We start from the raw sequence: 15,624 nt of genomic DNA, 5'->3' as shown, positions 1-15,624 counted from the left end.
TCACCTAACTTGTGCTACATATAAATGTACATTTGTACATCACCATTTTTAAAATGTAATGAAATATTTGGATTTTAACCGGATAAGATAATCATAGGGTAGATCATCTTTTTCTTTGCCTTTCTGCATGGGTACTTTTATGCTAAATTTTCTTATGCTAACCTTAAGTACAATCATAATATTTTCTCCAATGTAAGGCTTTTAATATGTGAAGGCAGAAACACTTTCTGTTGGTTTTGATATTACAATGGCATTTAATATTTGACCAGTTTTCTTATTCAGAAAAAAATTGACAGCAATATGCATTGGAAAACATACTTTTCTATCATATATACGCTAGGTTTTGTTTGAATCTGACCAATTTAGAAAGTAGAATGTCTTTCAAATAAAATAATCACTGTACTTGTGTGTTTCATATATTATTCTTTATCTGAAAGGTGTAATAATTAGAGGGCCATTACTGTCCCTGTGAAGTAAATTAAGGTCTTTTTATTTCCTTTTTCTTTCAAGTGACTGCATTTATTTCTTAACCCCTGTGACAAGTGTGGCTTAAAATAACAATTGTACTATTACTAATTAAGTATCTGTTGGCAGCAGCAGTGCTGGTAATAGCAAAATGTCACAGAGCATTCATTTTCCTCTTGATTTGGTGGGATAGTGGTTATGGAGACAGTGAAATAATCAGAATACTGGAATGGCTAATATTAAAGCAGAATGAAATTTTACTTTGATTTGCTAAAAAGATATTAATCAGTTGCCAATTGATAAATATTCACAAAATGTAATTGTTAGACATGCAAACGATTCTCCCTTTCACCATAAGCTAATCAAGATTTAAGACACAATACAGATTAATGGAAAAGCACTGTTTACAAAATGAATGATCACTTAGATTTAAACATCAGTTTGAAAATGGTAAAAAATAAAAGCATTGAAGAGACTAAATGAATAACACCAAACAAATTTGGAACTGTTTCAACAGCTGTGTTACTCACAAATTTGACTAAAATAGTGCGTATAATGACTATGAGAACATTTTCATGTACCACAGAGCTGGAAGCACAAAATGAACTATAATTCTTAATACGATTTTATTACCTGTGTCATTAAAGTTATTAATAATCTAAATGTATTATGTTTGAGCATTTGGATAGAACACATGATGTAAGTGTGCCCCCAAGTGGCTAGAGGTGAGTGTGTAAAAATGTATAAAAGGAAAAATGGAAAGAGGGCCTTAGCTGGTTACGTTCTCTAGTGAATTCCTTCATCCCAGGCAGAGGGTTGTCTCATATTTTTTAAGTTATTCTAAGTTAGAGGATTCATAATTTCTCCTATAGTTTTTACAAATACTTATTTTTAGTAGATACAGGTGGTCAGCTACCTCTGATTCTGAAGTGGTGTGACACAGTAAAAGCACATAAATCAACACAGAAGATTTAGTTTTTCCTTGTGTACATAGCACTTGATTAAGTCAAGCCTGAGTGACTCTGCAAGTATTTGAAAATACATTTTGTGTTTCAAGAGGACAATGGATCAAGTATGAAAATTTGTATAAGGACAGGACCATGGCCTGAAAAGGTAGTTTGCCCATTTGTGTGATATACGTGAAAACTATTACTTGTTTATAAATTTTGAATCAGTAGGATATTGGATCTCTATAATGTATGTTGTAGATTTCACAGAATTCGAAATGATCTTTCCATAGAGCTCCTTTGTAGAGTTGCCAACTTTTGTACTTTGACACAATGATATTACCCAGTTAATACTCTTCTTCATTTAACTCTCTACTCGCTAGTCCCAAGATGTGAAGACTTATCCTTTGATCAGTTCGTGCTTCTGGAAAAAATCTGCAAGGACTAAGTTGTTAGTGATCCCATTAGATGTAAGCCTGTACCAGATCTCTGAGGTGGTACACTGTGTCTACTACTGGACAAACCTTAGAAATGAATGAGTTGGGAGTGTTAAAAATCTAAGGCAAGCAGGACTGCAGAACACTCTGAGTCAGGAAGAGAAATCTCAAATAACAGAAAAGGAAAAATAACAGTATAACCACATTTGAGCTTTGAATGACAAAGACTGCTTCCTTGAGATACTATAAAAGCAGCAACACGATCTGTACAATTAAAAGCTTGAATTTTTAATTGAAATGCATGTTTCAACTCTAACCAAATTTAACATTTCTGGTGTCAGTGTGAGTTTCTTCCAGCTGAAATATAGCTTCCTGTATTTTCCATTTTGTTGCTTTCTTTAATTAGTCCCAAATGCTGTATATCACTCCAACCTTTTTTTTTAATTAATAAAGTATAAAAGTAAAATCAGAAATAGACTCAATTTTGAGGAACATAATCATTAAAGACATAATAGAAACATTTATTTTCTCTACTAAAATTTTTTCTTAATTAAAATTTATTGTGTAGCACAGCAACTATTTTTGATTGTGAAGAAAAGTTTTTAAAATTGCAATTATAGCATTGGAAAAAATTTGACAGTTTTTTTTTTTTTAAGTAATCCAAACTCACCTCTAATTTTAGTTTGGCCATTTAATGTATTTTTTACAGTTCTCATAGAACAAAATTTCATAAATAAATATCGATGCCTGTCAATTTTTTGCACAGATTGAGATGAGTTGTGTATTTTTAAAAGATAAGCTATTTCTGATCCCACCCTTTCTACGTTATCTAATAGAGAAACCCTAAAGTCAAGTCAGAGTCAAAATCAAAATTATAGTAATAGTAATATTTCAAAATAAATTAATTTATTTCTAGAACATTCTCTTCACACTGATGGAGAAAAGTAGGTTAGAGTGGAAGAATAAAAAGACAAAGCATTGGATGAAATGATAGCATTTGTAATGTTAATTTAAAATCTCAAAGCATTGAATAGCTCCCAGCAAAATGTTGGCTTGTTGTCATGTAAATTATGGTCCTTAGCAGAAAATTTCATTGAATGCCTGAACTAAATATTTTCTCTTTCTTTTTTTTTTTGTCCTTACTATTCTGACTCCTTAACATATTTTGAAAACGGATTTCAAATTAATTTTTCTTACTGTAACATTTTTATTTGATTGTGTTTGTTTATAACTCCTTTGTGTTTTTGAAAATGAAACCGGAAACACTCAAGTCAAGGTTACTTATTGAATAATGATCATTCTTACATGTTTAGAATGGAAATGCATTATAAAACAATGAAGTAGTGACACTGAGACAGGGCTACCTACATCCACCTGGGCTACAGATTGGCAGATTGCTTAATTTATATTCCCTTTATCTCATCTAGTTATGAAAATCTAATTAGCTCTCTTTTCAGAATAGTTATAAATCTTTTACACTGACCTACTATTCTGACCTGTACATCACCTTCTACAAGGGTAGAGGGTAAACAATATCAGACATGCTTTAAAGTGTATGGTGTAAATGGTGCTCACTTTGAAAAAAAAAAATCTCTTCTGTTCATAAATAATACAGTTTTGTTTGTAAGGCACCAGATTAGCTTTTAAAAAGTCAGCTTTGACCATTTGCATACCATGGAACTTTTAGAAAGGACCATACACTACTGACAAGAAGGTCAATCTTTCTTATAAAAAAACTCCTAATTACTCACTCTTACTTCCTACCTCTTATTCACAAAACCAAAACATACTAGTGCTAAGACATTGAATTACTTCTTCTCTTGAGGTTTAGAATTATTGTCTCCATCCATCAATTGTGATCATGTTCCACGCTGCTCTGGAATAAAATGTGGGAAATGGGTACTCCATTGAGGACTATTGTTCCACTTGAACAGCCTTACACTCTATCCTTGACCATAGATGATTTCCTGTTTTCAGTGAGATTGGTGCAAAGAATGTATTATTGAAATCCTCAATTCTAAAGGTAAATTCCGCATCAGTGGTTTTTTTTCTAGGGAAAAGTAATAAAATTGCATGCATTTCTCTTGCATGTATAATTTTCCACCAACAGGTATATGTATGTATAGTGAAAACCTCATTTGCAGCTAGCTGAATAAGAGTAATTGACCGACAGAATACCCCACATATATCATCTTTGAATAGTTTCTACAGTACAGGCACGATTATATTATCAGCAGAGATGAATGCCTCTCAGAATCTGGCCAGTGGAAATAACATGGAGAACTTTGCTTTTCTTCCTTTGCCCTATCATTACAAGTAGGCCACAATGCAGAATTGACTTCCAAGCAAATTCAGCGTCACTGAAATGTATTGTTAGAGAATTACCAAAACACATCAGCTTTCAGACCCAAAGGCATCAAGGAACCCCCATCCTCAATGTCCCAGAGAAATAGAAATTTATCCACATATAGGTGACAATACATTAAAGTTTTTGTGTGGAAAAGTTTTTGCCTTATAACACTAGTTATATTTCTACATAAGTTAATATCTCTTAAAACTAGACACATCACACGGCACCTTTTTATATCTTGAAAAGTGTACGTGAGCAAGTGCAGAGAAAAAAGGATAGATCAGAAAAGCCCACAGTCTTTCAGATTCTCTTTGATTATTATGTCTGTAACTGCATCAAACACAAACTTGACATTTTGAGTATCTGTAGCACAGGTCATGTGGGAATAAATTTCCTTATCTTCTTTTTTTAAATTCAGGTCTAGAAACTGGTTCTTGATGTAATTCCCTGCATCTTCAAATGTATTTGGCCCTTGTTTAAAAAAATAAAGAAGTAAATGTGAATTGCATTTTAAAAAACATAAAATTATAAATAATATCTATAAGTTTTAGGATTTTACTTTGTGTGCTATTTGATGTACTCGGTATTGAAAAACCAAAATGATAATAAACAATTATCGGGGATTTACACAGCATCTACTTACCCCCTGGGGGCTTCAGGTGGCTAAAATGTAACCTCTGCATCAAAAAGCCCATGATACAGTAGAAATAGTAATGTATTTATCCAACAAAGTGAGTCATAAAGCCTATGTATTTGTCAAAGACTATGCATGTATATGTGTACGTGGGGGTGTGGGTGTGTGTTAATATGAACTGAAAGAAGAGTAGAAATTATAGATGAGTGGAGTACATAATGAGGTGGTATTTGAGCTGGACCTTGAGGGATAGCCAGAAGGGAGAAGAAAAATAATGTGAATGAAAGCCAAAAAGTGGCAGGCACATACTACTGTATGATTCCAGCTATATGACAGTCTTGGAAGGACAAAATCACAGAAATAGTAAACAGATTAGTGGTTGCCAGGGGTTGGAGGGAAGGGAAGAGGCAGGAATAGGTGGAGCACGGAATTTTAGGGCAGTGAGACTACTCTGTATAATACAGTAATGGTGGGAACACCACATGCATTTAGCATCACCCATCGAACTGTACAACACAAAGAGTTAACCGTAACCTAAACTATGGACTTCAGTTAATAATGTATCAATATCTGTTCATCAGTTTTAACAAATGTACCACACCAATGCAAAATGTTAATAATAGGGGAAACTGTGGGAGCTGACCTGACAGAGAATATATAGAAACTATTTTCTGTAAACAAAAAATTGTTCTAAGAAATAGACTGTTACTTAGAAGAAAACATATACCCCTTAATTATGACTCTATATTTAATTTGTAACATCATTACACAATTGTGATTATATTTAAGCACATGATAAATGTGTAAACATAATTTTTTCCCAGCTGAGGTGTAAACATATAATTACTTACAGATATGAAGAAAAATATAAGTACTCATTATGGATTAGCACAAATAGCTATTTTTACAGAATAGGACAGCACATTTGGGATACCCACAAATCTAAGTGGTGAAATTGAGTTTGTATTTGTGTTTAAATCAAATATTTCCATCTTACACAATTTCATCAACAAGAGCATATAACTAATAATGTAAAAAGTTCTCCAAAAGAAACATAACTCTTCTAGAGAGCCTGACATAGATTAACAGGATCAGTACTAAAGCTCCAGGATGTAGGAAAATTGGAAAAAGGGAGGTCACTATCCTCAAATTCATTCAAGCTATCCCTCTGGAAACTGAATTCAGATTTTGAAGAGCCACTGAGATCTAATACAGTATTAAAAGTTTTTATTAGGAGATATAAAATGCCGATTTGGAATAAAATTTTCACCCCTATCACAATGTTTAAGATAGTAGAGTTTGCAGTATCATTTACCTCTCATTTACTCATTATAGCTTTGTATAGTATAGAGAGGGTTTCCTCTTTATCTTGTAAGATTCTTTCAAGTTTGGATCAGACACATGACTCCAAAAAGTATCATAAGCCTCAGCCTCATAGCGTTATACTTCAATATCCAGACAGAAGATTATATCTCTATACAAGAATTAACTATGATGGAATTTTTTTAAAAAAAGAATCTTACCAGTGTACTCTGGAAAGCAGATACTGAGATGCACTTTGGTTACTTTTTCTTGAAAGAGATCTTTTTTATTGAGAAACAGGACAATGGAGGTGGTTGCAAAGTACTTGTGATTGCAGATACTGTTGAACAGGTGAAGGCTTTCATGCATTCTGTTCTGTTAGGTACAAAAGATGAAAATGTGTAGAATTGTTATCTGTAGGATATTAATGTTGGGCATTATGAACAAGGATCTAGAAATACTATGTCCCTTTGGAAGGCCGTAATTGAGTGGGGAAATGGAGTAGTAATATTGCAAAGCACAAATGCTTATTTTTTACCTTGACCTTGTTTTCCTCTGAGACTTACCACCTCTTCATCTTCCACCAGGACCATGTCATAGGCACTGAGTGCGGCACAAAATATAATGCATGTGACTCCTTCAAAGCAGTGGATCCATTTCTTTCTCTCAGATCTCTGTCCACCTACATCAAACATTCTTTAAAAAACCAAAAGTGATAGAATAATGAATCTTACCAGGATCCTCCAAAATTTACATTAAGGTAAACATTTGGAGTGATAAATGAATGCTCTCCTATCTTTAAAAGGTTGTCTTTTGATTTTTATTGATGAGAAAATATATTTATTTGGCCAACTTGAAGCTCAAGAACTACAGATAAAGAGACATTTTCTTTAGTTTTTGGTACTTATGCAGACTAAAGTAAAATAATTCATATACTGGACTTTGAGCAACTGGAAAATTTACAGCCACTTAGAGTTTTAGTAAGACCTCTTGGCCTTAGGGATTTTGATCAACGTCTATTCATACTCTTAAATTAACAGAGCCCACAAGATTGGAAGCTACCATAGTTCCGGTCCTGTATTCTTGCCTGTTTTCTTAGCTCTTCCTACATTCATTCATTCATTCATTTAAACAATTATCATTTGTATTCCATGACTAGACACTGTGCCAGGCCTACGGACAAAAAGATGAAAAGATACAGTCATGATCTTCAAAGAGCTTGCTGTCTTGTAGAGAGAAGAACAAATACATTATTATAATGTAAGGTAATAAATATTCTAATATATAAGGTAAAAAGTGAGCCCAGAGGAAGATTTAAGTCAGCCAGAGGGATTATGAAACTTACTCAGAGGATGTGTTTAAAAATTTGACCCTCCCTCTGTTTTTGTATTTTGGTAAAAGGCACCAATGTGGACAGAGCAACTCAATAAAGAAAGTAGGGATTATTCGTAATACCTCCCTTTCCCTTCTCTTCCATATAGTACACGTGCAAAATGCAGTTTCTAATTTATCCACTTCTTTCTAACTTCTCTCTTCTTGTATGAGTTATGAACATTCGTCACCAGGGCCACTACAAGAGTGTCCTAACCTGCCTCCCTGTTTCTACTCTTGCAGCTCTAAAATTGACTCTCATAGCACTCAGAATTTTGCCTTTTTTTTAAATTGAAATATTGTCAATTTACCAGAATTTTGTCTTCATGTAAATCTTATTCCACCACTTTCCTGCTTACAACATTCCGAAGGTTTCTTTGTCCCTTAGCATCAAGCACAAACTTGTTTTGATGACGTCTAAGGCTCTAGCTGTTGTGCTCCATTCCTACCTTTCTGAGCTTAGTTCATACCATTCTTTTTAAAGCCATCCAATCACAAGGCTATCCATTCAGCTCCTTAATAAAAACCTGACTTTTTGCTGTCTCGGCTTTTACATAGTCCATCTCCTTTCCATGTGACACAATTCCTTTATTACATAAGCCTGCTTCCTTCTCGACTTTTGGGTCTTAATGTCAATATCGCCTTCACAACATCATAGCCTCCTTGGGCGTCCGTGGACATTGTTAACTGTCCATTGCCCATTTACTTTCTATTGCATCACTCTCTTTATTTCCTTTGTAGTAACTGTCACAACCAACAATTAAGTGGTTTATTTTCTCACACATTTAATGACTGTCATCTCCCACATAGGATTTTTGCATATAGTGCCTGTACAAGTCATCAAGGAATGAGAGGATATGATACGCTTGGGGTAGATAAGTAATTATATTTTTGGAAACATGAAGATTAAGGTGAAAACACTGAGATATATAGCCTGATAATTGTTCCATATATTCAGTTACTTATTGAGCATTTATTATATTCCAGGTACCAGTGATTCAATCTTGAGAATCTTCTAATCTGGTGGTGGTGGTTGTGTGTGTGTGAGTGTGAGAATATACTTAGGATGTCAGTATATGATAATAAGTGTTTGGGGTGGGTTGTAATTTGAAATTGTGTGATCAGAAACCACAGAAGATGATAGTTGTGTAAAAAGAATGTTCCAGGTAGACGCAACAAGGAGAAAAGCAAGAGCAGATTTGAGCAAGCAGGAGTGAGTCTGCGGTGTCAGGCCAGAAGGAGATTTCCTGGGTCTTTTATTATTTCCTGAGAAGATTAGATTGTATATTGTATCTGTGCTGGTCTATAGGAGACTTTGGGGTAGTGAGTAAACATTTGTTTGTTTGCTTATTATTACGTTTTGTCACTTTGACCTGAGTCCAGAAGACAGATTTGATAAGGAAGAGACTAGAGGAGAAAAAGTTATGGGGATTTCATAGTAGTTTAATCCAAAATAATATGAACCAGGAACCATCCAACTTGTACACAGATTTCAAAGGTAATAACTATATTGATGTATTAAATGTCAATCAACTATCAGCTGACTTATTAAAAATAGTCAAAAGTACAATATATTGTACTTCTCTAGTACTTTACATTTCATGTATTAACCAAGTAAAGGACAAATATATAGAACTAAAATTCATATATATATACATATATATATATACACACACACACACACACATGAATGCAAGTTCACGCCATTTAATAGATTGAAAGAGACGTTGCTCATAATATTGAAGGCAGCGTTTAGGAGTTCACTAATAATATGGTTTGAAAATTTAAATTCAGTGTCAATAAAGACTATTAAAAGTGCTACTAATTACCAAACCCTCGGCAATTTTAGACTTGTAATATAAATGGAGAAAAAGGACAGAGTTTTGACTTTAATGTTCCATTTTGTAAAAATCAGCCAAGAAATTAAATTTTTAAAATTCAGTGAACATTGTTACGGAAGCAAGGGTAATAAATAAGCATTCATACTTTTAAATTTTTCGACAGTTATTTAAACTTCCCCATGAACTTACAAGATAGGTACAGTAATTATTCCTGTTTTTCAGACGAGCCCTTTAAGCAACTTGCCCAAGGCTTATTAATTCAATATTTGTTCAAGCTGCTATGTGTACCAGGTGCCATGACAATTTCTTTGTGTATGATAGTTATGCTGTGAAAGTTGTTAAGCTTTTTTGTGAAGGTCATTAAATATGAGTCTACCTACTTATACTAGAGGTCCCTACCTAGTATACAGTGTCTGCTGTTAGCTCTCAAACTCTCACCAAGTAGATTGGAATTATCTGTGTTGTGGAGACTTCTTTCCCTGTGTCAGACAGTAGATCTCCATGTTGTCAAACAGATCACTGGGCAAAATTTTAACTCTCCCCTTCCCAAAGGTTTGGTTCCATTCTTTTAATGGATAATCTGGCTATCTCCTATCTTTGATAATTCAGCTTCTTTGTAGTCCGCTATCGATATCAAAACCTATGTGTGAGAGGTGGCTATTCTCTTCAGTCAAATATACACACAACTAGTAAGAGATATAACTAGTAATATAACCCTTAGCACACTGTTCTCTTAACATATCTTGAAGCCTCCACTAAACATGTTTCATAGGCTTAGCTTTCTCCCCAGGAAGGGAGGACAAAGATTATTCAGGCTTAGGGCTTTTTATTCATGCTGATAAAATGGCTTCTGAAAGTCTATCTTAGATTGTGTGCTAGTAATCTTATTTTATAGCTCATTTGATAAGCAGTATTATTTTTTTTTCTGTGCACATTGACATTAGAGACATAGGTCCAGGGAACATTGAACATTTCTCTAATGCTATCTGCTCATTAGCAAATCAGACCAATAACTGGAGCTTTGCTTTTATATTGATTATCCTGGATACTATGTTAGCTCTAAGAAAAGTTACATTTTGTTTCGCTGCTGTTGTAGTAATTTATTTTTTATGCATCTCTCTTCACGTTTAGCTCTTCCTCTCAATTTAGATTTGGGGTTTATTTTAGAGGTGTAAGGTATTACAACCTATTGAAACAATTTGGAGATTCTCAAGTGAAGCATGGAAGAAATAAACACACACACACACGCGCACGCGCGCACACACACGCCATCATAACCATTCTGGGAAAAACAGTAATAGAAATCAAAGAAAAACCTGTTAACTTGCTGATTGAATATCTGGATTGGTCAAGCCTATAGGGACAATTAATGAGGTGAATGGACATGTGATGTAGCTTGAATATCCTTAGTTCCCTAATTAGTTACAGTATCCAGGACCTTAATGATATTAAATGAAACTTGCAGTACTCATTTTGGAAAGGTTTTTTGTTGTATGTATGTATGTATGTATGTAATACATGTTTCCTTAAGTGTGATATTTAAGTAAGGATTCTTAAATGTTAAAAGTAAAAGGGTTTAAATGCCTGCAATGTGTGATGTAACTAAAAATTGACAGACCAAGTTTTTAAGTGACAACTGAACATCAGCTATTCGTTAAACTGCCCGTGGCATTAATACAGGGCCAGCCATCAGAGGTTTATGGCTTTATATTAAGCAGTTGACTAAACAGTTGAGTTTTATGGCCCATTTTAAACAGTTGGAAACACTATTGAGTTTTATGTGTTGATATTAAACAGTTGGCTAAATATTTGCCCACAAAAGATTATTCACATTTTATATCAGAATAGATTATTATGAAATAATGAGTCTTTTATAGTGCTTGGAAAGTCACTGTATAGTCTAGGATAGCTAGAAATTAATAATGCTACTGCACTGAATGTATTTGGGAGAGATGTCTTTGCTCATCCTATAAGCTTGTGACTTTCTTGGAAAAATAATTTCTGATAACTTCTATGTATTTGACCTCAGTAAATAAGACCTAATGTGAGTAGAAATTTATTTGAAGCTACTCTGTTAAATGGGATTTATTCAAGATACTTGACTGTATCAGAATTGGTGTAACTTTTTATTTTCTTATTGAAGTATAGTTGACATACAAAATCACAGTAGTTTCAGGTGTACAACACAGTGATTTGGCATTTATATACATTGTGAATTGATCACCACAATAAGTCTAGACATAAAGTCTTAAGATAGGTACATATGTTAGGGCCAACAGGTGGTTCTGCGTCCCCACTATACAGCCATAGCAGGATGGCCTAAGTCTTTGCCTGGTGCCGGGTTCTGAAAATAGATTAGGGCAGATACTTGCAGATAGAAGGGATATGCCCAGAGGTCATTCTGAATCTCTTAAGTGCTTGTGATTAAAAAACAAAATTACAAGGGTTGACATCCATAAGGGATCCTGGCTCTCTAAACTACCTATAATTGTTAATACCGTTATATATTTTCTACTACGTACGTGTGTGTGTAACTTAAAATGCCCACTCGATAATTTTCTAATTATTGAATAATATAATTCTTAAAGTTATTAAAGTAAATTCTATCACGAGAATAAATTAGACATCATCTTATATAGCTTAAGCATGAACCTACCTAAGTGATTGCTCTGTGAGATCTAGTAGAGAATAACAAAGCTGAGGGAATGGAGCTGCTGGATAGACAATCAGACTCACTCCTCACGTGATTCATGCCTCCACAGAAAACACAGTGCACATGATTAAACTTCAAATTCAAAACAGTTACAATTGATTGCATAACAGAGATTCGCTCCAACACGGTTGAAAATAGTTATGTTACATTTACAAACTCTGCAGCTCTCTGCTGTAATAGTTGCTGACCTCTTTTCCTTTGCTTCCATATAGTTTCATGTCTTTTCAATTCTGTTTTCTAATCGTGGAGCAATTAGGAAGAAATGACTTCTCTGTAATTGTTTGATAAATCCCTATAAATCTGTAAGCTCTTTGCTCTGAGGAATTATTTTACAAAAATAAAAGGGATCACATTTGCATTGCATTTTCCTTTTGCATAGTACTTGAACATCTGTAAAGATAATTAATTTTCCCGTTTGACAGTTGGAGTTCTGGTTTGATAAGAACTCTCAGGTAATTTCCATTAAATTAGATGATACATGAGGATGATACAGTACATTGACGTAGAGAAGTTTTTCATTTTGATGCTACTGTTTAAAATTCTGCAGTTCTCTAAATTAATATGTAAATTAAGTCTTTCATTTTAAATAGTCTTAGGATGATTTATACTATGTGAATACACGTTAAGTGCTAATGTGAGTACCTGGGCACTTACTGAAATGAAGTTGGAAGGTACATTATTTTTATAGTTCATATTTTGAAATACTAAAGAATTTTACACTACAAAAGCCTGCGTACTTTTGGAGAATCCTTTTTAGTACTTCAAAAAAAAAGTGATTTAACTGGGAGAATTTATTAACGGATTAATATATCTCAATTGCTGTGACTGAACTTAAAAATGTATTTAAATGATTTAACATAGTTCCTTAAGAAAAAAGTATAAATTGTTGTTTTTTTATGTTTTATAGTAAAATTTAAGTATTTTCAAAATTTCGTTGTTTAAATACTTTTTAGAGAAATTCCCTGCATTTTCTTTCTCACAATGTCTAATAACACACCCTCTTGAGGCAGAGAGGAAGCAAAACCTATTAAGGGAACAAAAGAGCTCAAAACCTGTTTTAGCAGATGCGAAAGAGGTAGCAATTGCATAGTATAGAACATGTTACGTCCAAGTAAGGCCTAACTGAGCTTCACAATCCAGTTCACAAACGTCTTACATTTTCGATACCATGATAGATAATTAGCAGGACCTTTCTCATTCCTTCAAAAAATCCAGCAACTTATGAAAGTAGAATAGATCACTTAAATAACTTAAAATGCTTCACAGAATTCAGTACAGATTTACAAAAGGACAGGAAAATGGTGATGTGCCCATGAGAGTCTTAGTGTTCTAATGCAAATATGTTCTATTCAAAATGTATGAGTAATGATATTATTTAGTACTGAGTAAAATAGATGTTTCAGAACATGAACATGGTTTTTTGAGGTTTTGTGTGTTCATGGGCATTTGTCACGTCCCCTAGTTTCAGAAGTACAGACCTGTGAAGCACCACAGAGCCCTGACAACTGAAAGCCACCTCCCCAGGTGGCTGTCATCCTCCGCCTCCCTTCTTCTCTCTGAAGGGAATTATGAATGACCAGCAACATTGGAAGAAGCACTTACTCTACAGAAAAAGAAGGGTTACCACCCCATTGACCTTACAGCCCATCTGTGGCAAGCAGCGGAAGAAGTGTGATTTTTGAATTTAGAAAGATAATGCACTTCTAATCAAGTTTCTTGCCCTTCTCTGTATGATCTTGGGAAAACCCTTCACCTTGTTTTAGTATCCATTTCTTGACTCTTTATCCTGCATGAGGATAGCAATGGCCATCCATCATACTCCAGTGAGAGTACAAAGATAATGTTCATAGAGTGCTTGGCATGGGACATTTATTCATCCAGCAAGAATTGACTGGATGCCTGTTCTTTGCAGACACTGTGATCATCACGAGAGATAGAGCTGTAAGCAGACGTGGCCCCTGCCTTCCTGGAGCTCAGAGCATACGAGACAGACACCGAAACAAAGAAAGAAGACAAAGAAGGTGATTTCATATATTGGTAAGTTTAAACAGTTTAGAGAAAAGGAGTGTGATATTTGTAAGTGTGTAATGGTACCGGCTCACATCGGCATGGCTAGAAAGAGCTGTTTGTATTTCTTCCCAACTCTCCATTTAGTGACATCATGCGGGTGGGCTGAAACTGGCTATTGTCAAGGTGTTTATACCCAGGAAAACATCAAGGGCCAAAAATCAGGCAGCACCCACCCCTGCCTCTGAGAGCCTGTCATATGCTTACCCACAATCTGCTGGGAATAGCAGTGACAAGTATAATCTGGGATGGTCAACAGATAGGATGCTCAAGGCGTCATGAGGAGATATAGTTTGGTTCGGAAACTTAACCCTTCCAGAGATCCAGGGTCAAAGCATTTCAGGCAAAGAGAATAGCAAGTACAGAGACTTTTGAGGCTCAGCATGTTCAAGGCACAGATACACAGAAAAGGTAATTCATGATAGAGACTATTTCTGACAAGATACTGAATTGGTGCTGTTGTAGGGAATGACCATGGTTGTGAGCTTCTAGGTGTTCAATATGTGACATTAATTTTCAAAGCTGGCTTATGATGCAGATAATCTAGGATCCAGAAGATTCCATTAGCTGATGCAAGATAAGCTAACACCAAGTTATAACACTGCTAGGGCTTGACTTCAGCTAATCTTTACAACAACCTCGTTAGGCAAGTGAAGAAAAGGTTGCTTTATTCCTCAGTAACTGCCATGAATTAATGGGGAACCTGGAATTAGGACCTCGGTAGGGTTGGCTTCAAGGCCTGCACTCAGCTTCTAGCCTGTGTTGCAGTGAGGAATTTAGAGAGAAAGGGTAAGAGAGGAAAGGAAGTGTGCCAAGAATGCTGTGACAGACTTAGGAGGGGCAGAGGGGGAGGAGCATCTGGACTTAGGAAAACCCTGGAAACTGGATCAAAGATCAGGAATCTGGAGAAAGTCATTGCCAAAGAGGAGCTGTACCACGGTGATGACAACCTGAAGACACCCTTGGCTTACATCTGCCTAGGAGGATGTCGATCCCACCCTTGGCAGGACTTTTATCCTGGTTTGATCTTTGGCTTCTCTTACAGAAATTAACTATTTGTGGGCCTGAAATCAACAGATTTCAGAGACAGATATTGAAGAGCTTTCTTCCATAGTGACTTGAAAATATCCTGGCCACCTATGTAAGAAGTATTCTAATTAGATATTATATATCACCAATTTTAATGCTTAAAAATTAAACTTTGATCCCACTGAAACAATTTTTCCTTACAAATGGATATAAACACTTCATATAAAGTTTTTTCCATTTTTTCTACTTTTAAAAAATATTCCCATTATTGATACATGAATGACTTCATTATGTTTTTATTGACTTTTTTCATTACTAAAAGGTACATCTAGAACATTTAGTAGCATCACGTAGGTGGGCTGAAACTGCCTGTCAGGGTGTTTTTACCCAGAACATCATTAAAGGCCAAAAATCAAGCTGCACCCATCCCTGCCGCTGAGAGCCTGTCGTATGCTTACCCACACTCTG

General features: G+C 34.9%; 1 protein-coding gene across 2 annotated transcripts in view; it reads right to left on the bottom strand.

Moving 5' to 3' along the window:
* Nucleotides 1–699: 699 nt before the first annotated feature.
* Nucleotides 700–15,624, bottom strand: part of GNAT3 (G protein subunit alpha transducin 3) — a 47,867-nt gene continuing 32,942 nt past the window's right edge. For both annotated transcript variants that reach the window (XM_010946642.3, XM_045510463.2), the window contains 3 exons: nt 6,702–6,831; nt 6,357–6,510; nt 700–4,670 (listed from right to left, as the gene is read on the bottom strand). In XM_010946642.3, the coding sequence (XP_010944944.1) occupies nt 4,480–4,670; nt 6,357–6,510; nt 6,702–6,831 (475 nt within the window). In that variant the 3' untranslated portion in view covers nt 700–4,479. The remainder of the gene's footprint in view (nt 4,671–6,356; nt 6,511–6,701; nt 6,832–15,624) is intronic.

Source organism: Camelus bactrianus, chromosome 7 (assembly GCF_048773025.1).
Source record: "Camelus bactrianus isolate YW-2024 breed Bactrian camel chromosome 7, ASM4877302v1, whole genome shotgun sequence".
Classification (NCBI taxonomy): Eukaryota; Metazoa; Chordata; class Mammalia; order Artiodactyla; family Camelidae; genus Camelus; species Camelus bactrianus.
Note: the sequence above shows the minus strand (reverse complement) of the source record. Positions and strands in the feature narration are given on the sequence as shown.